Below are 25,102 nucleotides of genomic sequence, written 5' to 3'. Positions count from 1 at the left end.
TCCTGCTCCATCAGATATTCATTAAAGGTCTTTGTCCTTTAAATTGAGTGCTTTGATGTGAAGGATGAACAGCACATCACTCGCAACGTTTTCCAGCAGCTCTGCGTGTTGATGAAGTCATCATCTCCTTCAGAGAGGGCAGCAGCAACATAGGCTGTCTTTATCTTTCCATGGTAAATAATTAAATGAGACAAGGAAGAGCTTTTCATATCAGCGAGCCCGATCATCAATTGCCACGATTATCTTCGTCTGTTTCCTTATGTGTGCGCCACTTGTCCGCGGTCTGCTTAAAAAGCTAGGCTTTGCTATGTGAGCTGATTCTGTGTCAGGCTCCGACTGCAGCCAGACTCCATCTGGATCCCGGGTGCTTTTTGTGGTTTTAGCTCAGCATGTGTTTGAAAAGTTGATTAGAATTTACTGCTTACCACAAGTCTTCCTTCCCAAAGAGCCTGAAAACTTCTGACCATGAAATTGAATGTGGGTGACATCAAAACAAGAATTCACTTCTGTTTACACGCAAACACATTAATCTACCCTGCATGCAAAACCAACAAGAAGAACTGAAACAAGCTCAAAAGAACTGTAATAAGCCTCACTTTCTACAAGATCTACTCCTCTGGTTATATTATTTCATAATACTTCTCTTGTCAGTCTTTTTCTATGATTGTTCTTTCATTAACTCTGGTCTTTTAAATGCCAATTGTGCCTATTAGATTAAATCTATCATGCTTCTTCATAAAATGTTTCTGTCCACACATCTTTTCACAGATATTGATGAGTGCAGTATAAATCGTGGAGGCTGTAAATATGGCTGCATCAACACTCTGGGGAGCTATGAGTGTACCTGTCCGCCTGGATATAAGCTTCACTGGAACAAGAAGGATTGCATTGGTACGTGACAACAGTGCCCCCGTGTGACTTGTTTAGCAACACACTATCATTGTGTACCTCCATTTTCACCTAAAATTGTTCAACCCTGTTAGGTATTATTTAGTCAACTCAGAGGTAAGAACGATACAGTCATAGTTACTTGCAGCAAGGGTAGCCCACTTTGCAGTGAAACTACAAAGTTTTGACACCCTATCTCTTTATTTATATACACAATTCAACAGACAGTTCAGACAGGGTGTATGTGTGTGAGACAGAAAGGAGGCTGGTTCACACAGAGATAACAATGATCTCACACACACAGGGAGGAAGGCATAGTGCAGGTGCCTTGCAACACAAAGTTTTTACATGAGTGATAACACGTTTTTACACCCATCCAACAAACCCCTACTGCAAATTAGATTTATTCACAAAATATACAACCTAGCAGTTCTTTGCAATTTAAAAAGCTAGACACAACAGATATTACAAGAAGTTTCTTCAAATTGAACACAAAAAGGCACTTTTAAGGACTACTACTATCTCTGAAATGCTCAAGCAGCCTTTTGCAGATATGACCTGCTGCACATGTGACTCATAGGCTAACATCACCTTTTGACAGTGTTTGTGAGGAATCCTATCCCACAACTCAGGGTTAAATGTCGCCAGTTTAATAATATTATTTGGTTAGCGTGTTGCAACCAGCTTTTTCAAATCCCATCTGAGATTTTCAATAGAGTTTAAGTCAGTCAACTATGATTGGCACTCTAGGATCTTCCAGGAGACCTTCTGCAACCAAACCTTGGTGGACCTTGAGACCATCAAGGTCTATTGACACCCAAGCGTCAGCCTCCTTATAGACCCACATGACATTTTCTGCCAGGATTTCCTGATACTTGATTGAATCTATCATTTCTTCCACATGCTGCAGCTTTCCAGTGTCAGAGGAGCAGCCCCAGAGCATCACTGAGGCCCTATCATGCTTCATTGTAGGCAGGGTGTTCTTTTCAACATTGATGTCCTTCTTCTTCCTCCTTACATACTTCTGATTTGTGGTTTTGTGGTTCATTCACATACCTACTACCAGGTGGCGTATCCATTGTTCCGTTGACTAAACTTGTAAAATATACTTCCAGCGAATATGTAGAAACATCCAGGGCCTTTGCAATCTTTTTGGATTTTTTCCTTGTTTGTGAAGGGCAGTAATCTATTACAGTATCTGAACATTTTGGACAGTTGTACTGACTTAGCCATCGTTCTAACAATTAAGCCTTTAATTGGTTGTATTAGGTGTGCTGAGACCACAGGTGATTTACAAATGCCTGCTCTTATGAAGTATTCAGTTCAGAGGACTGAATAATCCTGAAATTGCAATAGTCCCTAAAACTATGATTTAGTGTTGAATTTGGATAAAATCCTGGTAATTAATTTAGTTTTGTTAAGTTCTTGTGAAATGTGTTCATTGCAAACTCCTAAACAATTTAGCATTTTGCTGATAACCTAAACAGTAGTGGGAGTCAAATAATCTTAGGTGCAACTGTAACAGCAGTTTCGGTTGTTGACCTGTTAGCTTTCTCTCTCAGAGCTGGTGAAATGTCCTCCTGGACTTGTGGCACCGAAGGCCACCCTGACCTGCAGCAGGACGGGCAAAAAGGAGAGCTGTTCTCTTACCTGTGCCTCCAAGGCATACTATCTGGCAGGTATGTTACCCTGAGTCAGGTCACAAAAAAATAAAACAACAAACTGGAAACATTTCATCAACAGTTTTTGCTCCTGTGCAAACTCTTTCAGGGATAAATAACAGCTACTCGGTCAGCTGCGGCATTCCAATTCTCACAGGAAAGCCCCCTGCCAGGATCAATTCCAGCATCGTTCAAGGGTGCATAGGTTTGTTATCTATCGGGTTTTATTAAAAATCAAACCCCATATCAAGAACTAGCAGCACTGACTTGCATCTGATTACTGGTAGCAGCATGATGCTTCAGTGTCCTCCCACCTATTTGACTGTGTTTGTCTGTAGAGACTTTGGCGCCTCCAGTGAAACAGAAGGCTTCTTTCAAGATTAAAAATGCCAAATGTCACCTGCACCCAAAGCTGAACGGCAGGATCGAGGACAGGGGGCGGACACTGGGACCAGGTCAGTTTTCATTTATGTGTTGCTTCATACAGATTTTATTTCTAAGTATATCCTAATCAAGATTTTACCAAGCAGTCATTCAAGAGTAGATATTTGCAGATAGAGTCCCATTCAGATACTAAAATAAATCAAATGTAGCATGTGCATATGCATGAAAAGTTTACATTTTAAAGTGCAGTAAAATAACAAACCATTCATTAGTGTTCATTAGTATTGTGATTGTGTCTCATTTAATTCGCTCACCAATAGTATAGATTTTTTGTGCGAAAAGGAGTTTCTGCAGAGCCTTAGAGCGTTGTTCCAGTATGGGGTTACCTCGGTTAGGTTCTGACCATGCATCACCAGTAACTCTCCAAACGTTACCATTTGTTTCCAAAGATATATCTGACTCACACATAGCTACAGCCTTCAATTAACTCCTGTCTTTCTGATCTTTTCAGGAGTTAGCTGAAGTGCAAGGCTAAATGCTAGCTGTTTGAGAGGAATGTGCAGAGCAGGTCAGACGACAAAGATAAAGCAGCTGCAGCACCCAAAACAGTCTCTCTTTCACAGTAAATGTCATTGTAAAGGGTGAAAGACTTAAATTGTTTAGAGCAAACCAAAATTTGTTAGATTACAGAAAAATTTGCAAAGCATACAATGCAAGGCTCTGCCTCCTGTCGTTCTGCCATAAACGTATAGACAGTGTCTCCCAATCAGAAGCCGGAATAGGTTCGTTTGAATGTGAATACTGTATAGTACTGCTTCATGGTTTGTGATGACATGTCTCTGCAGGAGGGGGGCAGCCTTGCAGCAACTGCCAGGTAACATTTGTTAACCTTACATGTGACTCCTCCAAGAAAGCCAAAGGGCGACATGCTCGCAATCCCTCTAACAAAGGAGTAACACGCATAACTTTGGAGCTGGAAGCTGAGGTCAAACCTGGAGACACGACAGGTGAGCCATCTCAGTCCCTCTGTATTGAGCTTCTGGCAAGCTTCTGGTAAGGGTGCAGACATCATCAGTTTGAATCACAAAACATTTTTTTAAATCATATTATTTACTGACCAGGAAGCTGTAACTTGAGTTGTTTGCGGCAACGCATGGAGAAGCAAGTGAAAACATATATCAAGGCTCTGAAGAAGTCCATCAACCAAGAGCGCTTTTTGATCCGGGTTGCCGGTTTGGAGTATGAAGTGGCCCAAAAACTTCCTCAGGTTACACTTATTCAGGACCACTGTGCCCCAGGCTGGGAGAGGGTCAATGGCAGATGTGGTAAGACTAGATTAGTAACCTCAGTTAACTCTAAAAGGCTGACACCTTTCTGACCATTGCTGTTTTGGATGTTTTTTGTCAGTTATATGCCTGCCAGGGTCCTACTACCATGGGGGACAGGAACGCTGTGTCCAGTGTCCACCCGGCACTTTCCAGGAGAAAGAGGGGCAGCTCGCCTGTGACCTCTGCCCTGGCAGCGATGGCCATGGCGCTGTTGGAGCACGAAACATCTCCTCTTGTGCAGGTACATTAGACTGAGCATCCATCTCTGATGCAACTATAGATATGTCCTAATAACCCTGTTCTGTGGCCCTTAAAATTAAACGCAGGCCAGTGCCCAACTGGTTACTTTTCCATCGATGGCTTCAAGCCATGCCAGCCGTGTCTTCAGGGCACCTACCAGCCAGATCTGGGAAGGACACTTTGTTTCCCCTGTGGTGGAGGACTGAGCACGAAGCGGGAAGGTGCCAGCTCCTTTCACGACTGTGAAGTCAAAGGTCAGATTTGTTAAAGAAAACGTCTCAAAGATTCAAACTTTTATTGAACTAATTTGGCCAGTTTCCTAATTTTATAATGTACCCAGAAATGACCCTTGTAAAGTGGTGCAACAATTAATTGTAAGTATGCCCATCTGTGTATATTTTACATGAAGTGTACAGGGTACAGCCACAAACTAACAAATATAACATTTCATATATATAATAATAAACACGACATAAATATAACATTTCTTGTAATTACAGGTATTAAACCAAACCAAATCAGTGCATAATTGTGAAGCGAAAGGAAAAGAATACCTGGTTTTCAAAGTTCATGTTTCAAATAAAATTGTGAAACGTATGGCATGCATTCATATACAGGTCCTTCTCAAAATATTAGCATATTGTGATAAAATTCATTATTTTCCATAATGTCATGATGAAAATTTAACATTCATATATTTTAGATTCATTGCACACTAACTGAAATATTTCAGGTCTTTTATTGTCTTAATACGGATGATTTTGGCATACAGCTCATGAAAACCCAAAATTCCTATCTCACAAAATTAGCATATCATTAAAAGGGTCTCTAAACGAGCTATGAACCTAATCATCTGAATCAAAGAGTTAACTCTAAACACCTGCAAAAGATTCCTGAGGCCTTTAAAACTACCAGCCTGGTTCATCACTCAAAACCCCAATCATGGGTAAGACTGCCGACCTGAATGCTGTCCAGAAGGCCACTATTGACACCCTCAAGCAAGAGGGTAAGACACAGAAAGACATTTCTGAACGAATAGGCTGTTCCCAGAGTGCCGTATCAAGGCACCTCAGTGGGAAGTCTGTGGGAAGAAAAAAGTGTGGCAGAAAACGCTGCACAACGAGAAGAGGTGACCGGACCCTGAGGAAGATTGTGGAGAAAGGCCGATTCCAGACCTTGGGGGACCTGCGGAAGCAGTGGACTGAGTCTGGAGTAGAAACATCCAGAGCCACCGTGCACAGGCGTGTGCAGGAAATGGGCTACAGGTGCCGCATTCCTCAGACCTGGGCTACAGAGAAGCAGCACTGGACTGTTGCTCAGTGGTCCAAAGTACTTTTTTCGGATGAAAGCAAATTCTGCATGTCATTCAGAAATCAAGGTGCCAGAGTCTGGAGGAAGACTGGGGAGAAGGAAATGCCAAAATGCCAGAAGTCCAGTGTCAAGTACCCACAGTCAGTGATGGTCTGGGGTGCCGTGTCAGCTGCTGGTGTTGGTCCACTGTGTTTTATCAAGGGCAGGGTCAATGCAGCCAGCTATCAGGAGATTTTGGAGCACTTCATGCTTCCATCTGCTGAAAAGCTTTATGGAGATGAAGATTTCATTTTCAGCACGACCTGGCACCTGCTCACAGTGCCAAAACCACTGGTAAATGGTTTACTGACCATGGTATCACTGTGCTCAATTGGCCTGCCAACTCTCCTGACCTGAACCCCATAGAGAATCTGTGGGATATTGTGAAGAGAACGTTGAGAGACTCAAGACCCAACACTCTGGATGAGCTAAAGGCCGCTATCGAAGCATCCTGGGCCTCCATAAGACCTCAGCAGTGCCACAGGCTGATTGCCTCCATGCCACGCCGCATTGAAGCAGTCATTTCTGCCAAAGGATTCCCAACCAAGTATTGAGTGCATAACTGTACATGATTATTTGAAGGTTGACGTTTTTTGTATTAAAAACACTTTTATTTTATTGGTCGGATGAAATATGCTAATTTTGTGAGATAGGAATTTTGGGTTTTCATGAGCTGTATGCCAAAATCATCCGTATTAAGACAATAAAAGACCTGAAATATTTCAGTTAGTGTGCAATGAATCTAAAATATATGAATGTCAAATTTTCATCATGACATTATGGAAAATAATGAACTTTATCACAATATGCTAATATTTTGAGAAGGACCTGTATTCAGCTCACTGTAGGGAGAGCACAGCAAATGTTGAAGAAGTGCTCTAATCACTTTAAATTTCAGATTTAAGGTCTACATGTAAAAGGTTATGTGTGGAGGAAAACACACACTGCACATACACCATCCATTTGGTGAAACCTCTTTTTCTGAAAGCTGAAGAAGACTTGAGTCTGGGACAGATTCCCCCTCCAGCAGGACAACAACTCAAAATATATTTTATTTTTTAAGCTGGTAGAAACATACCCCAGAAGAATAGGAGCTATAAATACCAGTGAAAATATTAAATCAGACTGAAGGGGGCTGAATACAAATTTATGCCCCAATTTCAAATTTTTATTTGTAAAACATGAAAAGCATGCATTTACATTCCATCTCAAAATTGTTAGTTTGTGTTGGTCTATCACATTACAACCCATTAAATTGAAATTTGAATTTGAGAGGCAACAAAATATAAACTATTTCTATACATAAATTGAATTAAACTTAGCAGAATTAATCAAAAAAACATTTTACATTTTTTTTCCCTTCAACTCCACCCTGCAGTCCAGTGTTTTGCAGGTCATTACTACAACACCACAGTCCACCGCTGTATTCGCTGTCCAGTGGGGACCTATCAGACAGAGTTCAGGCAGAATTACTGCATCACCTGTCCAGGAAATACCACCACTGACTTTGATGGAGCCACAAGTGTCTCACAGTGCAAAAGTGAGCTGGAGCATTCATTTAAGTCTTCGCATGTTTTTATACTGAAGTACAGTCTAACCTGGCCGGCTTGTGTCTGTCTAGACAGGCAATGTGGTGGTGAGATGGGCGAGTTAATGGGTTATATTGAGTCACCTAACTATCCTGGTAACTACCCTGCTAACGTGGAGTGTACCTGGAACATCAACCCACCAAGCAAGCGTAAGATCCTGATCGTGGTGCCGGAGATTTTCCTGCCCTCAGAGGATGAGTGCGGAGATGTTTTGGTTATGAGAAAGAACTGTATGTTTTCTCCTTTAATGTCTTTGGATTCATTAAAAAGTTAATAGAGGTCATAATATGAGAAAGCATTACAAACATGATTTGTCTGTGCTTGTGCAAGGGTCAGCTACATCTATCACCACTTATGAGACCTGTCAGACATATGAACGGCCCATCGCCTTCACAGCTCGCTCCAGACGTCTGTGGATTAACTTCAAGTCTAATGAGATCAACAGTGCCAGAGGTTTCCAGATTCCTTATGTGACCTATGATGGTATGTAGCAGCCTAATTCATCTCAGTAGACCATTACCTCTGCGAAGCATCACATACAGTTCAGCCCAAAATTATTATTCATAGCCATGGGAAATTGAGGTTTAAAGTATTCTTTTAATTTGGCCTAAATGTTTCTTCTGGCTAGAAGTCTGACTAGAAGTTTACATTTTAGAGTGACCCAGCTAGAGTCCAGACCTCAATCTGACAGAGTCTATGGAGAGAGCTGAAGATTAGGGTGATGGCAAGGAGGCTTTCCTTTATCACCAAAGATACATTTTTGAAACACCAGTGGAAACATGCAAAAAGTTGGTTAGAGCCAATAATAAGGGCTTGATTGTTGTAATGCCAATAAAGGTTTTTTTCCCACTAATTATTGAGAAGTATATAAATATTTTACATGCCCCTTTTTTAATAAATGTCAACATAAACAGAAATTAGGTTTTTTTTAATTCATAGTCCTTTTATATTTTTGAGAGACACCTGTCTAATTTCCCATCAGAAACAAACTTCTTGGTTGAAACCAAATAATTTTAAATCTAATGTGGCAGGGGTATGAATAATTGTAGGTTTTGCTGTAAATTAGCTCAGTCTTCTTCAATCTCAACCATAGCTTGTGTTTATAGTGTTAAAAAATGAGAAATATACAATTTAGTAGTTAGCACAGGCAAATTTTTACAATGCTTTTTATTATGCTGTCAAGCTTTCAAGTCTGTTGTGGTGCTTTTATGGGCAGTGAGGTGAAAAAACAGCATTGACTCACTTTAACTCTTGCATCTTGACTGAAAGACAGATTCCAGTATAAAGGACAAATTAAAAGACCCAGTGTTGATTTCAAAGTGGTACAAATGTTTTTTTTTTGTTTTTTTTTTCTCACTGTTGTGATACATAAATCTATTAATCAAAGAGATGCTAAACAGTGGAAATTTACTCTTTACAAAGGCGAAACGGAATAAGGTGTGCTTTTATGATTCAGTGTAGCTTTTCATCACAATAAGTTGTCTGAAACATCCCATCAGACAATGAATAGTAATGAATGAAAAGGATCCTCTGACTTGTATGGATTTGCCTGTAGATTATGCTAGTTAAACAGCTGACCTGTGTGTATGCATGGCGTGTCCATGCTGCATATGGGTGCTCTGCATTCAGGAGCTTTTGTGTTGCGTCTGTGATTTCAGAGGACTATGAGCAGCTCGTAGAAGACATTGTGCGAGATGGAAGACTCTACGCCTCAGAAAACCATCAAGAAATCCTGAAGGTCTGTGTCATTTTCTTAAGGTGTTAGTAATCGGCATCATCATCTGATTTTACATGATTGCAGTCAGGATGGTTCAGTTGAGCTGTTCATTAAAGAGATATTAATCCCAAACAAAACTGATGTCTGTCAACATTAGTTGGGTAATGTGGAAAATATTTGTCAACAATATCCTACTTGCTCTGTAATTTGCTTTCTAAAGTGTCTTGCAAGAATATTAATACTCTCTTGAATTTTTTTTACATTCATTCGCATATCTATCAAAAACTATAATGTATTTTATTTGAGTTTCATGTGATATGTGCCACACGGAGTTTGCCTCATTGTGAAGTGAAAGGAAAATGATAAATGGTTTTCAATGTTCTTTCAAAGAGAAGTCTGAAAGTCAGTATTTTATAGAAACTACCTCCCATCGGCAACTATGGCTGCAAGTCTTTTTGGGGTGTCTCTCCAGCACATCTAGTCTGAAATTTGAGCCCATTCTTTCTACCAAAAGAGTTCAAGCTTAGCCAGATTGGACGAAGAGTGTATGGAGTCTTGCCACAGATTCTCAACTGAATTTAGGTCTGGACTTTGACTGGGCCATTCTAACACATGCTTTGATCTAAATAATTCAGCCATGGCCCTGCAGTGGATTTTATTCAGGGGCATCAGAGTGAAGGGATTTAATAAAGATGCCTGCTACACCTCAGCTATGTTTTTGTAAAAATATTGAAAATTATTTTGAATTTCTTTCCAACTTCACAATATATACTAAACGTTGTTGGTTTATCACAAACATCCTGTGCTTGTAATGTGGCAAAATTTGGGAAATGCTCAAGGAGTATGAATGCTTTTCTAAGGCAATGTAGAATTATGACAGTTTTAATAGATTAGGGCAGAAATGAGTGTCTGACACCTGATTCTTTTTTCTTGCAGGATAAAAAACTGATTAAGACTCTTTTTGATGTGCTGGCCAACCCAAACCACTACTTTAAGTACACCACTCGGGAGTCCAACGAGATGCTCCCACGCTCCTTCATACGTCTCATAAGCAGCAAAGTTTCCGCATTCCTGCGGCCATACAAGTAAAACCAAGCTGCTGCTAAGGCAACGGATTTCAACACCCACCCCACCAGGTCCACGCCTTCTCCCGACATTCCCTACCACCTTTTAGGCCACAACTCTTCCAGGACTTATTAACACAAACCCTATTAGACACTTCACTCAGCAGACCTGAGAAATGCTCAACATTTCGTAACCCCACTTGCTCTTTAGGTTTATTCTGTGTTTCTGCAGGTCTGCATTCCTGCTTTAGCATTTAATGAGTATGTTGAGCATGTGAGTGGTTTCTGTTGTGTTGCACAATAGAACCACGTATAAAAAAAAAAGAAAGGCAAGGCTATTTCAAACAGTAGGAGTGACGTTTTGTGTATGCGATTTGAGCCTGATAGAGCTTGTTGTGTTTGCTCCAGTTCCTGCTATTAAGTGTGACTGTTTGTGTTGTGTAAATGTGTTGTGTAACCCTGGTCCCTTCTTAGGTGTCTGAGCGCTGCCCTCGAGGAGGAGCAGTCGCTTAAATCCTGCGTTTTCCAGCTCCTTTGAAGCCCGGCTGTATTTTTGAGCTCTTAGAGCTGATTCCAACTGTTAAAACAGTTCGCCGTGTTTTGCCCCGTCTGTTTAGACTGTACCCGTGTTTCACAACCTCTGAGTTATTCCTTCTGGTTCTTTTTTTTCCCCCAAGCCAACTACAAAGCAAACACAAAATGTTGTCATTCCATGGAACCCAGCGGACATTCGGGAGATAAATGATCGTGAGAGATGGGGTGATGTGATATCTGGTGGAAACATGTTTCAGAGAGTGAGAGTAAAGTCTCTGAGGGACATTATGTTTGCTGCTTTTTAAAAAAAAAAAAAAAAAAAGGTCACTTTAATTCATCCGTCTCATTGTCTTTCTCATCTGCTCTTCATACTAATATTCTGTAGGATTAAAACAAAGGGTACCTTAGAATCCATAATAGTTCACGTTTTACATCCATTAAGTTGATAATCTCATTACTCGTCTGTGGATTTATGGTTATCTTTTTTATTTTGGTCTTGTAAATAGTGAAAATAAACTAGACGAGGGTTGAAATCTTAAATCCTGATTCATAGGTCCCCTTTACCTCTTCCTAGATCCAATTGCTTCTCTGCCCCTAAGGTCCTGCTAGTCTCAAAATCCAAAGACACCCAACACTCCCCACTCACACTGTATCCTGTCCCAATGAAGACAGCTCTTCCAAAGACCGCTCAGATAGGGCAGTTCAAGTAGTTTTGCGCACTAGATTTGGAACCGACCGTCCCTTCTGTTTTTATTAAAGTGCAATGAAAAGAAACTGGTTCCGCCCTGTTGTGACCCAAAAGGAAATTTGCAAAGTGTGTTTTGGGTTGTGGTCTTGCTGAGACTTGTATGAAAAGGTTTATCAATTCGCCATGGGTAGAAGTTATTTAGGCCTAAATGAATTGCTAGTGTTTAATAAAAATAATTCAATGTGAAAACAAAATTTGGTGTGCACAGCAAAACATATTTTAAGAGTGACTAAACAGGGTAAAATAATTTAAGTGTAGAGAAAATCTAACAGATCTGACTTATATTAGCCTCAGTCAGAATTATTGTTATCTGTTCATTTTCTTTATACATGAGTATAAACCTAAGAATATAAAAAAAGTAGTAAAGGTTTGACAGGTACTGTATACAGGATTCCTACAGATTTTCATCTCAAAATGTCATACTTTTCCAGACTTCCAGACGACTTTTTTATCGTCTGTAAGGAGATTGAAAGAAAATTGGATGCAGCTTTCAGACAATGTAATAGGAAATCTGGAAATACACATTTTTCCATACACGTTTGGACCCGAGAATTCTAGAATTATGTGGGAACCCGGTGTACACAAACAACACCACTGTCACCTCTGAAACTCATCGTTTGAAACACATAAATTAGTGTTTAGTTCTGAGTTTTCAGGGTCGTTAAATAGACTGTTTTTATGACCCGGCACTTCCTGAGCTCCTCACAGTGGCATGACTTTATCCCAAGATTTAGGAGGCTATTCCCTTCAGTTAACATCACTTTAGTCAAACTGGGAACAATGAATGAATTGTTAGTCAACAAGTGAGCATGAAAATCCCCTCCATGGACCAGGACATTCATAAAGAGAATAAAAACTTTCCCTCCTTTGTGTTGTTCCTATTTCTGTAAATAAAATCAGTTTGTTTGGACATCATATCCCATGGACCATACTGGATGACACAAAGGGAATATGCCCTCACTGTTAGATCTAAGGGTATTGTTGGGTCAGACTTATAACAGTTTATATTTCCTTCAATACATATTTCACTTTTACATCAGACAGAATGTTCTTATCCTAGTGTGTTCATGTGGCCCACTTGCCCCCTCTCTTTCCACCAGAACTAGCTTCTTTCCTGCATCCTGTTATTGTTGTTGGGTTTATTGAGGTGTTGTCTTTAAAGCAATAGTTTGCCATGATGTATTGGAGTTTGATAATGATATTTGCACTTGAAATGTTATTGTTCATGTAAAGAAATGTCTGGTTTTTGTATTGTCTTTTAAATGAATGCAATTGGTGTTCCTTTTTTTTCCTTGTAGCTTGTTTGTTCATGAGATGCTCACTCACTGTTTAGTCTATAGGGATGATACATTATCAGCAGTTTGGAGAAAGAGGGGAAAAAAACTTTGTACAAAGGGGAATCAAACAGGTTTATACTTGTTACTGCCCAAGACACTTATTAAAAATAAACATACTGTACTTCAGTTTCCTTTTCAGTGTATTTAATGTCTTTATAGTGATGGTACACAGGAGCAAAATATTAAGTAGTGCATTATAAAAGGTTGATTTGAACAATATTTATGTTGAAAGCATTGCATTGTAAGTTTAAAAGAAAATGCTTATTTTATTGAGAGTGTTTGCAAGTTGCATTAAATATTGCAATATCGAATCTTTGGCAGCAGATTAGCCCCTCCTGCGTCCTGGAATATAAAACAGATTGAAGGCATTACTGCAAAATGTTCTAAAACATCAGTCAGTCTGTCATTTTCTACTGCTTATTCTATAGTGGGTCGTGGGGAAGCTGGTGCCTATCTCCAGCAGTCTATGGGCGAGAGGCAGGGTACACCCTGGACAGGTCGCCAGTCCATTGCAGGGCAACACACAAACAACCATGCACATACAGGTCCTTCTCAAAATATTAGCATATTGTGATAAAGTTCATTATTTTCCATAATGTCATGATGAAAATGTAACATTCATATATTTTAGATTCATTGCACACTAACTGAAATATTTCAGGTCTTTTATTGTCTTAATACGGATGATTTTGGCATACAGCTCATGAAAACCCAAAATTCCTATCTCACAAAATTAGCATATCATTAAAAGGGTCTCTAAACGAGCTATGAACCTAATCATCTGAATCAACGAGTTAACTCTAAACACCTGCAAAGGATTCCTGAGGCCTTTAAAACTCCCAGCCTGGTTCATCACTCAAAACCCCAATCATGGGTAAGACTGCCGACCTGAATGCTGTCCAGAAGGCCACTATTGACACCCTCAAGCAAGAGGGTAAGACACAGAAAGACATTTCTGAACGAATAGGCTGTTCCCAAAGTGCTGTATCAAGGCACCTCAGTGGGAAGTCTGTGGGAAGGAAAAAGTGTGGCAGAAAACGCTGCACAACGAGATGAGGTGACCGAACCCTGAGGAAGATTGTGGAGAAGGGCCGATTCCAGACCTTGGGTGACCTGTGGAAGCAGCGGACTGAGTCTGGAGTAGAAACATCCAGAGCCACCGTGCACAGGTGTGTGCAGGAAATGGGCTACAGGTGCCGCATTCCCCAGGTCAAGCCACTTTTGAACCAGAAACAGCGGCAGAAGCGCCTGACCTGGGCTACAGAGAAGCAGCAATGGACTGTTGCTCAGTGATCCAAAGTACTTTTTTCGGATGAAAGCAAATTCTGCATGTCATTCGGAAATCAAGGTGCCAGAGTCTGGAGGAAGACTGGGGAGAAGGAAATGCCAAAATGCCAGTAGTCCAGTGTCAAGTATCCACAGTCAGTGATGGTCTGGGTGCCGTGTCAGCTGCTGGTGTTGGTCCACTGTGTTTTATCAAGGGCAGGGTCAATGCAGCTAGCTATCAGGAGATTTTGGAGCACTTCATGCTTCCATCTGCTGAAAAGCTTTATGGAGATAAAGATTTCATTTTTCAGCACGACCTGGCACCTGCTCACAGTGCCAAAACCTCTGGTAAATGGTTTACTGACCATGGTATCACTGTGCTCAATTGGCCTGCCAACTCTCCCGACCTGAACCCCATAGAGAATCTGTGGGATATTGTGAAAAGAACGTTGAGAGACTCAAGACCCAACACTCTGGATGAGCTAAAGGCCACTATCGAAGCATCCTGGGCCTCCATAAGACCTCAGCAGTGCCACAGGCTGATTGCCTCCATGCCACGCCGCACTGAAGCAGTCATTTCTGCAAAAGGATTCCCAACCAAGTATTGAGTGCATAACTGTACATGATTATTTGAAGGTTGACGTTTTTTGTATTAAAAACACTTTTCTTTTATTGGTCGGATGAAATATGCTAATTTTGTGAGATAGGAATTTTGGGTTTTCATGAGCTGTATGCCAAAATCATCCATATTAAGACAATAAAAGACCTGAAATATTTCAGTTAGTGTGCAATGAATCTAAAATATATGAATGTTAAATTTTCATCATGACATTATGGAAAATAATTAACTTTATCACAATATGCTAATATTTTGAGAAGGACCTGTACACACACCTAAGGGCAATTTAGAGTGACCAATTAACCTAACAGGCATGTCTTTGGACTGTGGGAGGAAGCCAGAGTACCCAGTGAGAACCCACGAATGCACAGGGAGAACATGCAAACTCCATGCAGAAAGACCCCTGGCTGGGAAACGAACCCAGGACCTTCTTGCTGCAAGGCAACAGTGCTACCAACTGCGCCACCGTGCAGCCCTGTTCTAAAACATGTTATAGTAAAGTTGCATCTCAAATTAGAATATAATTGAAAAAGATTTGTCAAACAGATGTAATTATACATATAGATTCATTACATGCAGAGTGATATGCCAAGACTTCATGTCTCATTCTGATGTTTATGGTTTGCAGCTAATAAAAATCAAAAATGTAGGTTCTCAAATTTTGTAAGAAACCAATTTAAAAATTATTTTTACTATAGAAAGGTTATGTTGTGGCCTAGACATGGGGAAGACTGACGACTTTACAGTCATCCAGCAAACAGTTGTCATTTACACCCTCCACAAGAAGGGCAAGCCACAGGTAATTGCTAAAGAAGCTGCCTGTTATTAGACTGCTATATACAAGGATATGACTGAAAGGTTGAGTGAAAGGAAAAACTGGCAGAAAAAAAAGGGAGGAGATAATGCAGCTTTAAGGGGATTGTTAAGCAAAGCCAATTAAAAGGATGAAGACATTGACACCAGCTGGAGTCAGTATCCAGGACATGGCTTACAAGTGTTGCATTCCTTGTTCAGCCACTCCTGAAGCAGTGAACATATCAGAAGCATCTTATCTGAGCTATAGAGAAAAAGGACTGCTCTGCTGCTCAGTGGTCCAAAGTCCTGCACTCAAATTACAGCCAATTATGTATTTTATTTAAAAATCAAGGTCCCAGAGTTTGAAGGAAGAGTGGAAAGGCACCAGAATCTAAGTAATTTTGATTTGATGTGAAGTTTCCACATTCATTGATTATTTGGGGAGCCCAAAGTTAGCCCAGCCGTCTACTTGGACATTTTAGAGCAACTTATGCTTCTGTAGCATTAAAAAATACACATAAAACAATCTACGATTATAAATAAGACTGTCAAATTATCTTCAGATGACATTAGGTTGAACTAATAATCTTTGATTTCTATTGATTGTTCAAATGGAGTGATAGCCATGCTAAAATGTTTGACATTTAGTGAAACTGAAATGCATGCTTCTCCTGAAGTAATGATCTTTTCTGCTAAAGGTAAAACTTAAAGCTCCTTTTAGGAGTGCATGTCTCAGACTTTGAAGGAATACACGGTTCCAGATGTTTATATTGTTATATTGATATAGTTGTCATGTTATGATAAATTATTCTCTGTCCTCTGGAAAAGGTAATCCTAGATTTAAAAAAAAAAACATTAGGTGATTCTATTTTTCTGTAGACATGGCCAAAACACTCCTGACTTCTGAGAACTGAATCAAGGAGCTGTGCTCAATTTAGTTAAAATGCTTGGTTGCATTATTTTATTCACCGTAATCTTTAGTCATTCAGTACACCCTTTCAAATTGCCCACACACATTTGGTTCAGAGGTCCGAGTGAGGGGAACACCACGATATTCTGAGGAAGTACTAAAAGAGACTGTCAGCAAATCTGAGGGTGACCTTCCAGGCTGAAGGTGTGTCAAGTTTTTTCTCGCTGGCAGCACCAGAGAGATGGGGAATTTGGAAACCGCACTGGCTGAGGTCCAAACTCTGTTCCAAGGAGAGGTGACACCACAGTCAGATATCAGACCACGCAAGGCTATTTTTAACAGTGTTTAAAAATGGCTCAACTGGAGTTTATTCCTCTATTTTTATTTTCCTAACTCTTCCCTAAAGTCAGGTCAGGTGTTCAGAAAATCCAAATTGTGTACTTAAACCAGGAGTTTACCTTGATAGAGTGAGAGAGAAGATTTAATACTTTTTACACTAATACTCATCTGAATGTTGATTCTCAAATACTTTCCCTTTAAGTACTTAAATGTAATATCTTCTGTTTATGTCTTATTCATTATATGAATTCGATCGGTAATTGTTTTCATGATTAGATGCAATATAAATCCGTTTTCAATTGGAGTGTTAATATTGTGATTTGTGTGTTAATATTTTTCTGATAAGTTTGCTATTTAGGCTCACTGACAGAATTTACTCTTCAGACAGGAAGCTATTTAAGACTAGCGACTGACAGTTTATTGAAAATATTGATATGACCGAATACATACTGATGCCACCCCTGCACCATGTGCGAGACATTTATCAACTAATCCCATTTTCCTAAACTTACCTTTGCTGACAAGCTTTAGGGAGATGATTTCATTTTTCCTGCAGGATTTGGCACCGGTCTATGCAGCCAAAGTATGAATATCTGGTCTAATGTATGTGGTATCACTGTGCTTTAGTAGACAGCAAACTCACCTGACCTAAATCTCAGACAGAATCTACAGAATATTGTTTAGAGGGAGATGAGAGACACCATAAAAACAACAATGCAGACGTGTAGAAGTTCCTTATTAAAGCAACCTGGGCTTCCTTAACACCTCAGCAGAGACAGGCTGATTGCCTAGGCTGTATTTATGTAGTGATTCTTTTTTTTTTTTTTTTTTTTATTGGATTATGCTAGTTTAAACTTTTCCTTCTTAGCAATTTGGTTTTTTGTTTTATTAGCTGTAAGCCATAATTAAAGTTGCATAAATAATGCTTGAAAAATCATTCTGAGCGTAATGAATCAATGCGACATTGACTTTAATTACCTACAATAAAATATTTTAATTATATTCTGATTATTAAGAACCACCTGTATGTTAGTAATTCATACAACAAAGATTACTTACGGGGTTGACACTGGGGAAGGCCCGGCATCCATTGGCCCTCCCAGCCACAGGTTATGAGTCTTGGTCCAGTAAGAACATAGTCATATTTGCATATGAACGAATCGATTGTCTCCATAAGATGATAGGTTTGCTTGTTTGAGTTAATCCATAAGGCGTTGGAAACATTTGGTGACGGACATGTTATTGCTGTGAAAACAGAAGTACTTCTGTAATTTAGCTATTAAGAAAGTTGTCTAAAACTGTGAGGTAGGTCATGGTGAGATGAAAAACCTTTGCATTGTGGAGGAGATGAGCTCCACGTCCCGTTCTCAGTGCACCATATGTCGCTTGGCCCCACAAGGTTTCCCTCTCGGCAATGATAGCTAATCACATTCCTGTATGTGTACGGCGGCTCCTGGACATGTTTCCTCACAGCGCTAGTCTCCATTGGCTCTTGACATTCAACAGCTGCAGGAAATGCAACGGTTCTGAGATTGCTGAAGCCAATAGCAAAAACACAGGTCCGAATGGATGGGTAAGCAGCTGACCTCACCTTCACAGACAGGAAGACGACCGTCCCAGCCGTTGCTCATGCAGTGCCTGGTGGCTCGTCCTACAAGTATATACCTGATGACAGATTAAACAAAAAGCCCCATTTTCAGTGACAACAAATCCAAAAAGGATACGAACAATGGCATGTTAGAAAACAGCATATTGTAGGGATTCTTTGTCTCACCCCGCATTACACTTGGCTGTCGCTGTGTCTCCGAACTCTACGCCAGTGTAAACAAACTGTCCATTTATAATCTCTCCTGCATGGCCACACGGCTTCCCTTTTGACACGGAATACATTAATGTTGACGTTACGAAGGATTTAACTGATTGAGTAAACAGTGACTTGCAATAGTATTCTTACCCCCTGAACCTTTACAGGTCAAGCCACATTACAACAAATATCATTGTGTTTGCCTAATTTAACAGGTCTGACCATCTCTTTGGTTCATGACAAACTTGCTGATTGATTTCTTTCCCAGATCAGTTTAAAGTAAAGAGAAGGTCCACAACACTAGCCCTGGATCCTCTAAATTTCAAAGCTGTTGCCAACTGCTTATTTCTGTCAAAGATGAAGTTCAATCAATAAATAAACCCCAGAAGCATAATGATTTCAAAAAATGTTTATGAATCATAAGTCACTCCACCAAAAAAGCCTTCGATGTTAAATGTAAACTTTCCTACGTTCACATTTCAGCCTCAGGGGCGTCCATTTTCCATTGTCACATTTGCGAATCCTGCTGCCGCCGGCTGGACTATGACCCACATTACAGCTGTAGTAGACTTTGTCGCCAGAAGAAAATGATGTCATAGTGATGTACTTATCAACAAGGTTGGCGTTGGAGCTCCTGACAGTGAGTGGTGCATCACATCCACCTGCTGTGTATTTCACAAAGACAAGGGAAAGAGTTGTACAGTCATGGGGAAAAAAAAGTACACCCTCTTTAGCGTATTACATATCAGGAAATAAAGATGGTTAAGTTTTTAATTAAGGTCATTGTGCTTTTGTTAACTTGAATGGGTGGATAATGAATCATCAGCAAGTGTTACTCCCTCTATAAAAGCAGCAGTTTTGGAAGACCTCAGAAAGCATATTAAATGTTAAAGTACACGTCAGTGAAGCTAGAAAAGAAAAACAGAACAAGTATGACTTGTTTGGACTTGTTCTCAGAATAAAACCCATTATCTTTAAAAAGAATGTAACTTATGTTGCAAAGCTGCAATTGGATATACCACGATTTCTGGAACAATGTTCTTTGGACAGATTAAACCAAAGGAGAGTATTCTAGAGTTAAATGAGACTTAAAACAATAACTTGTGTGGATAAAGCAGAGTAATCCGATGACCATATGAGTTGCATTTAACCCACATTTTTCTCACTCTTCTAGTGTTCACAAAAATCCATGCCAAGTTTCTGCATCAAGGGCATTGAAAGTCCACCAGTTGGCCACTATATATATCCAAAACCATTTTGTCATACATCCAAATAATATAATTCAGATATTCCATTAACTTCCATAACCACAGGTAGGGGTGTGTGTGTACTTGGTCATAAATCCACACAAACACACTCCTAAACCTTGTGGTAAGCCTTACCAGAAGAGTTGAAGCTGGTATAGCTACAGAGAGACGGCCAAAACCATATTACATCCTATGGATTAATAAAGGAATGTGATTCAGGTCTGCCTGCATGTGCAGGCAGATAAATTATTATGAATGCAGACCATGAACACATGGTCCTTGAAATATGATAGCCTTAACAAATATTGCATCTTAGCAATTATTGCAATATTACATACTTTAATCTTGAAACGAGAAATACAATTTCATATACTATGCAGCTCTAAATAAAAGGCTATCTCTCTGACAGCTAAAGTTTGGCCTATATGGTCATGTAAACAATTATTGTATAAATAAAAAGTTTCATAATCATTTTGCAAATTATTACATTGTGTTTTTGTATACTTGAGATTAGATTTAGATGATTTTAGATCCTGGTAAAACTGTTTAATTGCTATAATGTTCTGATAAACACATGAGAATTAAAATAGGTTTACTTTTTGCAAGGTGAACTGTAGGAATGGATGGTGGCTAACTGCAAAAAATCATCACTGGTTAAGAAGTAACATGAGTGCTTACTTGGTTTGCTCAATGGCCTTTGAATTTTATTTGGGGAGGGTAAACACTGAGGGGGTTGAGGCTGCCACTGGCCATTGGGCCCACAGGTGATCTGCTGTGCTCCGTTCAGCTGGAAACCAGTTTTACAGATGAAGTTCATGGTGTCTCCAACAATGTGAACCGAAACCTTTCCATCTCTCTTCACGGAGTTGTTCACTGCTGGGCTGGAGCATGTGACTTTTTTTTCTGATGAGACAATATTTAGATATTAAACTGGGATTAATCAAGGTTAATCTCTGTGCCAGCTGAAAGTCCTTTGAAGTTTTTAAAAGGTTTTCTTCAAGCCCTTTATTTAGGTCCATGCATCTTCAGATCAACTCTGAGCCACCTCTGGACTAAACTTAATTGAGTGAGAAGTATAAAGTTTGGCATATAGTTTTATAAGAAAACCCTACTTTAAACTTCTCCACAAATATATCCCGGGCCTGTCTTGTGTGTTCCTTTGTCTTCATGTCTTCATGATGCTGTTTATTCACCGATGTTCTCCAACAAAACCGAGAGCTTCACAGAATAGTTGTATTTATGCAGAGATAAAATTACACAGCAAGACCATCTCATAATTAGGGGGACACATTATGCAATTGGTGGCACTGGAGTCTGTTTACAGGCATCAGAATAAGGGGGGGGGGGGGGGATTAGATGGGATGCTATCATTTTACGTCATGTTAAACCTTTACATGGGCGTTTCTTTGATCCTGTTGAAACAGCAGGGTGTCACTTTATAATCCTGCAGTTTAAATTCACAGTTACCTACCTACACATGATGGAACTTCTCCAGTCCATCCAGATTTCTTACATATCATGTAGTTCATTCCCTTCAGAATGTATCTGTCAACATGGAGATACAGTTAAATATATATAGCATGTTTAAATATTTTAAGAGTTCTGTTATGCAAAGCTTACCCCTTGTTGCATTCAGCATAAACTTTCTCCCCAACGTATGTGTGGCCTTCATACACAAAGTTCCCATTGGGGAGATCCCCGGCGTTGCCACATGAAATCTCTGTCAGATGATCGGGGTTTAAATAAGGTAGGATGAAAGGCAAGGGGGGAATTTCCAAGATCAAGTAAATAATCAAAATAATAACTCTAATTTTTAAACAATTAGCTTGTCAAAGGTTAAGTGGCTGATTAAATCATGTGTACCACAGAGACTTTTATACATCTAGAAATGTCCGATGGTGGTCTACAGTCAAATCTTTGAAAAGGACAATACAATAATTTGCAAAAGTATTTATACCCCTTGAATGTTTTTACCTTTTGATAAAACAAAAGGCAATGTATTTCACTGAAATGTTATGCCCTAAACCCACACAAAGTAGTGCACTCTTAAGTAAAAGAAAAAAAAAACGAATTTGCTTAGGGAATTTAAGAGTATAGAGGGCTAAATAAAACACGTGCCACATTTTTCAGATTTTTATTTCAACATTTTTTTCCGGAGGTTTTTTGTTTTTCACGTCAGTTATGTACTACTTTGTGTAGATATATCAGATTAAAAGTTTCATTAATTTCTGAATTAAAAATGATTTGTCTGATGTAATATTTTAATCTGAAACGTGTAGAATCATCGGTTATATTAATACATGCTTGAAAACAATAACAGCATGTGCGCAAATTAATCTATATGATGTGTTTCACCTAGTGAATCAAACTATTGAAATAAATGAGCGTTTTAATAATATTCAACTTAACTGAAAACGCGAAAATTTGAATTGGCTTATAAAAGACAAAAAAAAAAAAAAAAACATCGCCCCTATGGCCAGAAGGGGGCGTTAAAGCTCAAAATGGTGAAAATCTTGGGGGTTTTTTTTCACTTCTTTTCATAAACATTTAATCACATTTGATTTTAAAAAGAGCAAATTCCAAGGATATTTTACTCTTACTTTCGCATTTTAGAGCCAGTTGGCTCCACTTCCCACCCTGGCACGTCACATCTCTGCTCCCCCTGGATGGAGTAAAGTCTTCGGCGCAGCTGTAGTAAACCTTCTCCCCGCTTCTGAACTTCTGTCTGGAGATTAATTTATTTTCCAGTCGAGTGTGCGGGTACTCCGGCGGAGCGGAACATTTCTGCGCCACCTGAGCTGTTTATTTGTTCCATAAAGAAATAAAGATATAAAAAAAAAGAAAAACAAAAAACACCACGTACACAAGACAACGTGTTAAAATCCATAGATCTATTAAATTTTTACCTGTAGCTAACAAAGCAAACGCTAAAACCACAATGGTCCCTGCGATGGTCCTCATGATTGTCCTCTTGTGAATAAAGAAGTTGTGAAAAACAAACAGTCAGTGTCGGACGGATTTATAGAGGATGGGTGGAACAACCCTGTTGAAGGCACACACAAAAAACAAACCACATGAAGCAGAGGAGGAAACTCATCAACAGTTTTACGAACATTTTAAGCCAACCTTTAAAAAAAGCGTTTACATCTTTTGGATAAACGTCATCAATTCTTCCACTTCTGATTTTAGTATTTTGCTGTGTTTGATGGTAAATAGATGCATGTAAAAAATTATTTTCTTTTGACACAGGCCTTTTAAATACGGTAAGTGATATAAGCTGCCCACAGTCAACCTTACCAACATTAAATAAAAGAAAAACAACATCGCTGCAACCACTTGACAAGCAGAAGGATATTCAGATGTTTTTATTGTGTAGGTATTATGTTATCTATTTATGTACTCATCTGGATATGGTGGATGTATGAAAAATATCCCTGAAAAGGTTATAACACACAATGGCATGAAAATACATAATTTCAGGCAGTTTGTACGTTTGCCTTTTTTTAAACCAAGTTGAAAGATAAATAATGAATCAAAAGTTTATACTAACCAAAAAGGTTTGATGGTTGCACCTAAATTGTTTTTCTGATTAAATCTTTGTAAGATATGGAGTACACAATAAAAAAAAATCAATATTTATCAATCAGTTATATGTTCAGCATTGTAGGAAGGAGACTGGCAGGATGCCTTTTTTTTAACAGTATTATTTAAGATTGCATGCCCACAAATCCTCAGCACAGCCAATCATCAAAAATTTAGACATCTCCCCTAATTAGCTTGTCCTATTCCATCTCATTACATAATTCTGTGCACTTGGAACAGGTTAATTAACTCCTCGTGTTAACAAATGAATTAAGTATCACATTGTGTTGCCACTCTTAATATAGGGTGTGTAAGGAGTCATTTCTACTTTGAGAACCCTATGGAGTATAATTTATAACCTTATCCAGTTGTTTTTTTGTTTAATATCCAATGTCTCTTCAATTAATGCTGATGTACGCTGGTAAAGAGTGGAGAAAGGAGGTCACGTATATTATTGAGAAACGCCAGAGCCTATTAATCTGTGCAATCATGCTAATAATGACCTAGCGTGAGTAGTTGTCATGTTTTATGATTAATAAGGAACCAAGCACAGAGACTAACTGTAGCAAAGAGCAGAGTAATTAAATAATAAACAAACAGAACTCACAAGGTACCGCCAAATGAAAAATATGACATAGAGCAGAGTACTGGGAGCAACCAACAAAGAACTGTGAACATCAGGGAGCTTATATACTGAGGTGTGGGTGGAGAATGACATCCAGGTGTGCTTAATCAGGGGACCGCAGAACAGCTGTGAGAGGAGAGGCCTCAGCAGGGAAACCAATTAACACAGACAACACAAAGGGTGCTTAAATAAACACAATGGAGAGCAAGCCTAACACTATAGAATAAACTAAAATGCACAATCAGAACACAAGAATAAGTAAGAAGCTTAACGAAAAGGAATGTACTAATAAGGCATGACCTTACATCAATAAAGAACAGAGGGGTAAATGATAAGGAAAACCCCAAATAACAAATAATAAAGAGCTCAGAATCAGATGAGAAACAGACATGAAAAACAAAACGCAAACATGAGTGGATCATGACAGTAGTAAGGTCTAATAGATACTATTATAAATGACAGTAATAACTGAACAACCTATAATGATCAAAATGACAGTGTTCAGTCTTTCATAAAGTTTTATAAAATCTTAAGAGTATTCTAATATTCTCAAAAATATTTTTTGTAGTAGCTAATTCATTCTTCCAGATCTTATCTTACAGATTAAAAAGGCAACAACACTCCAGCTGAAGTAATAAGCTTTATTATTGATATTATACCATACTAATAAATATAGGTATAACGTATTGTTTGATATAATGCATTAGAACCCTGCACAGTGTTTTTTTTGTCTTAGTCTCATTGGCTCTGATTTATTATCATAAAGTAGTCCAAACTAACGGCATTACTTTTAACCTGCCCTATTAAGGGCATCAGAGATATACTCTGATGCTTAATCAAGTAAAATGCATAATTCAGATTTTACAGTCATAGCTCTTAAACTGTGGCCCTTTTTGAAAATAACTGCAGCGTGGGAATTATCTACAGCTCTAATCAAGTCCAATTATTCAAGGACAATCACAGGCGTCAAAATAATTTTAGATAAACGTCTCTGAAATACTGATTTTTTGCCCGTTTCCCTCTACATTTCCTTTGTGACTCAATGACTAACTGATAAAAGCTTTTCCATTTCAAG

General features: G+C 39.1%; 2 protein-coding genes across 3 annotated transcripts in view; one reads left to right on the top strand and one right to left on the bottom strand.

Annotated features, from left to right (window-relative positions):
* The window catches only part of scube3 (signal peptide, CUB domain, EGF-like 3), a 172,145-nt gene extending 159,179 nt beyond the window's left edge, over positions 1-12,966 (top strand). For both annotated transcript variants that reach the window (XM_047351044.1, XM_047351127.1), the window contains 13 exons: positions 769-891; positions 2,451-2,567; positions 2,659-2,754; positions 2,888-3,004; positions 3,779-3,940; positions 4,055-4,258; positions 4,341-4,502; positions 4,588-4,755; positions 7,230-7,391; positions 7,473-7,670; positions 7,771-7,923; positions 9,099-9,178; positions 10,094-12,966. In XM_047351044.1, coding sequence (XP_047207000.1) covers positions 769-891; positions 2,451-2,567; positions 2,659-2,754; positions 2,888-3,004; positions 3,779-3,940; positions 4,055-4,258; positions 4,341-4,502; positions 4,588-4,755; positions 7,230-7,391; positions 7,473-7,670; positions 7,771-7,923; positions 9,099-9,178; positions 10,094-10,246 — 1,895 coding nt within the window. In that variant the 3' untranslated portion in view covers positions 10,247-12,966. The remainder of the gene's footprint in view (positions 1-768; positions 892-2,450; positions 2,568-2,658; positions 2,755-2,887; positions 3,005-3,778; positions 3,941-4,054; positions 4,259-4,340; positions 4,503-4,587; positions 4,756-7,229; positions 7,392-7,472; positions 7,671-7,770; positions 7,924-9,098; positions 9,179-10,093) is intronic.
* A 1-nt stretch (position 12,967) lies between these two features.
* On the bottom strand, positions 12,968-24,130 carry LOC124858890 (complement receptor type 1-like). Its single transcript, XM_047351252.1, has 12 exons — positions 24,010-24,130; positions 22,727-22,863; positions 22,421-22,618; positions 21,441-21,540; positions 21,292-21,365; positions 20,499-20,723; positions 19,044-19,238; positions 18,544-18,640; positions 18,361-18,434; positions 18,099-18,275; positions 17,829-18,014; positions 12,968-13,182 (listed from the first exon to the last, which is right to left on the bottom strand). Exons 2-12 carry the CDS (start codon positions 22,779-22,781, stop codon positions 13,166-13,168), a joined length of 1,398 nt encoding a protein of 465 aa, XP_047207208.1. The 5' UTR covers positions 22,782-22,863; positions 24,010-24,130; the 3' UTR covers positions 12,968-13,165.
* Positions 24,131-25,102: the final 972 nt, after the last annotated feature.

This window comes from Girardinichthys multiradiatus, chromosome 1 (genome assembly GCF_021462225.1).
Source record: "Girardinichthys multiradiatus isolate DD_20200921_A chromosome 1, DD_fGirMul_XY1, whole genome shotgun sequence".
In the NCBI taxonomy this organism is placed as follows: domain Eukaryota; kingdom Metazoa; phylum Chordata; class Actinopteri; order Cyprinodontiformes; family Goodeidae; genus Girardinichthys; species Girardinichthys multiradiatus.
The sequence above is the reverse complement of the archived record's forward strand: the minus strand, read 5'-3'. Positions and strand labels throughout refer to the sequence as shown.

Excerpts from the sequence above, each read along its gene's own strand:
- LOC124858890 (XM_047351252.1), bottom strand. The coding sequence starts at position 22,781 with ATGAGGACCATCGCAGGGACCATTGTGGTTTTAGCGTTTGCTTTGTTA. Across the intron at positions 18,276-18,360 it reads TCGTCTTCCTGTCTGTGAAG|CTGTTGAATGTCAAGAGCCA; the intron begins GTGAGGTCAGCT and ends CATTTCCTGCAG. Across the intron at positions 18,015-18,098 it reads ATCTCCTCCACAATGCAAAG|CAATAACATGTCCGTCACCA; the intron begins GTTTTTCATCTC and ends CTGTTTTCACAG.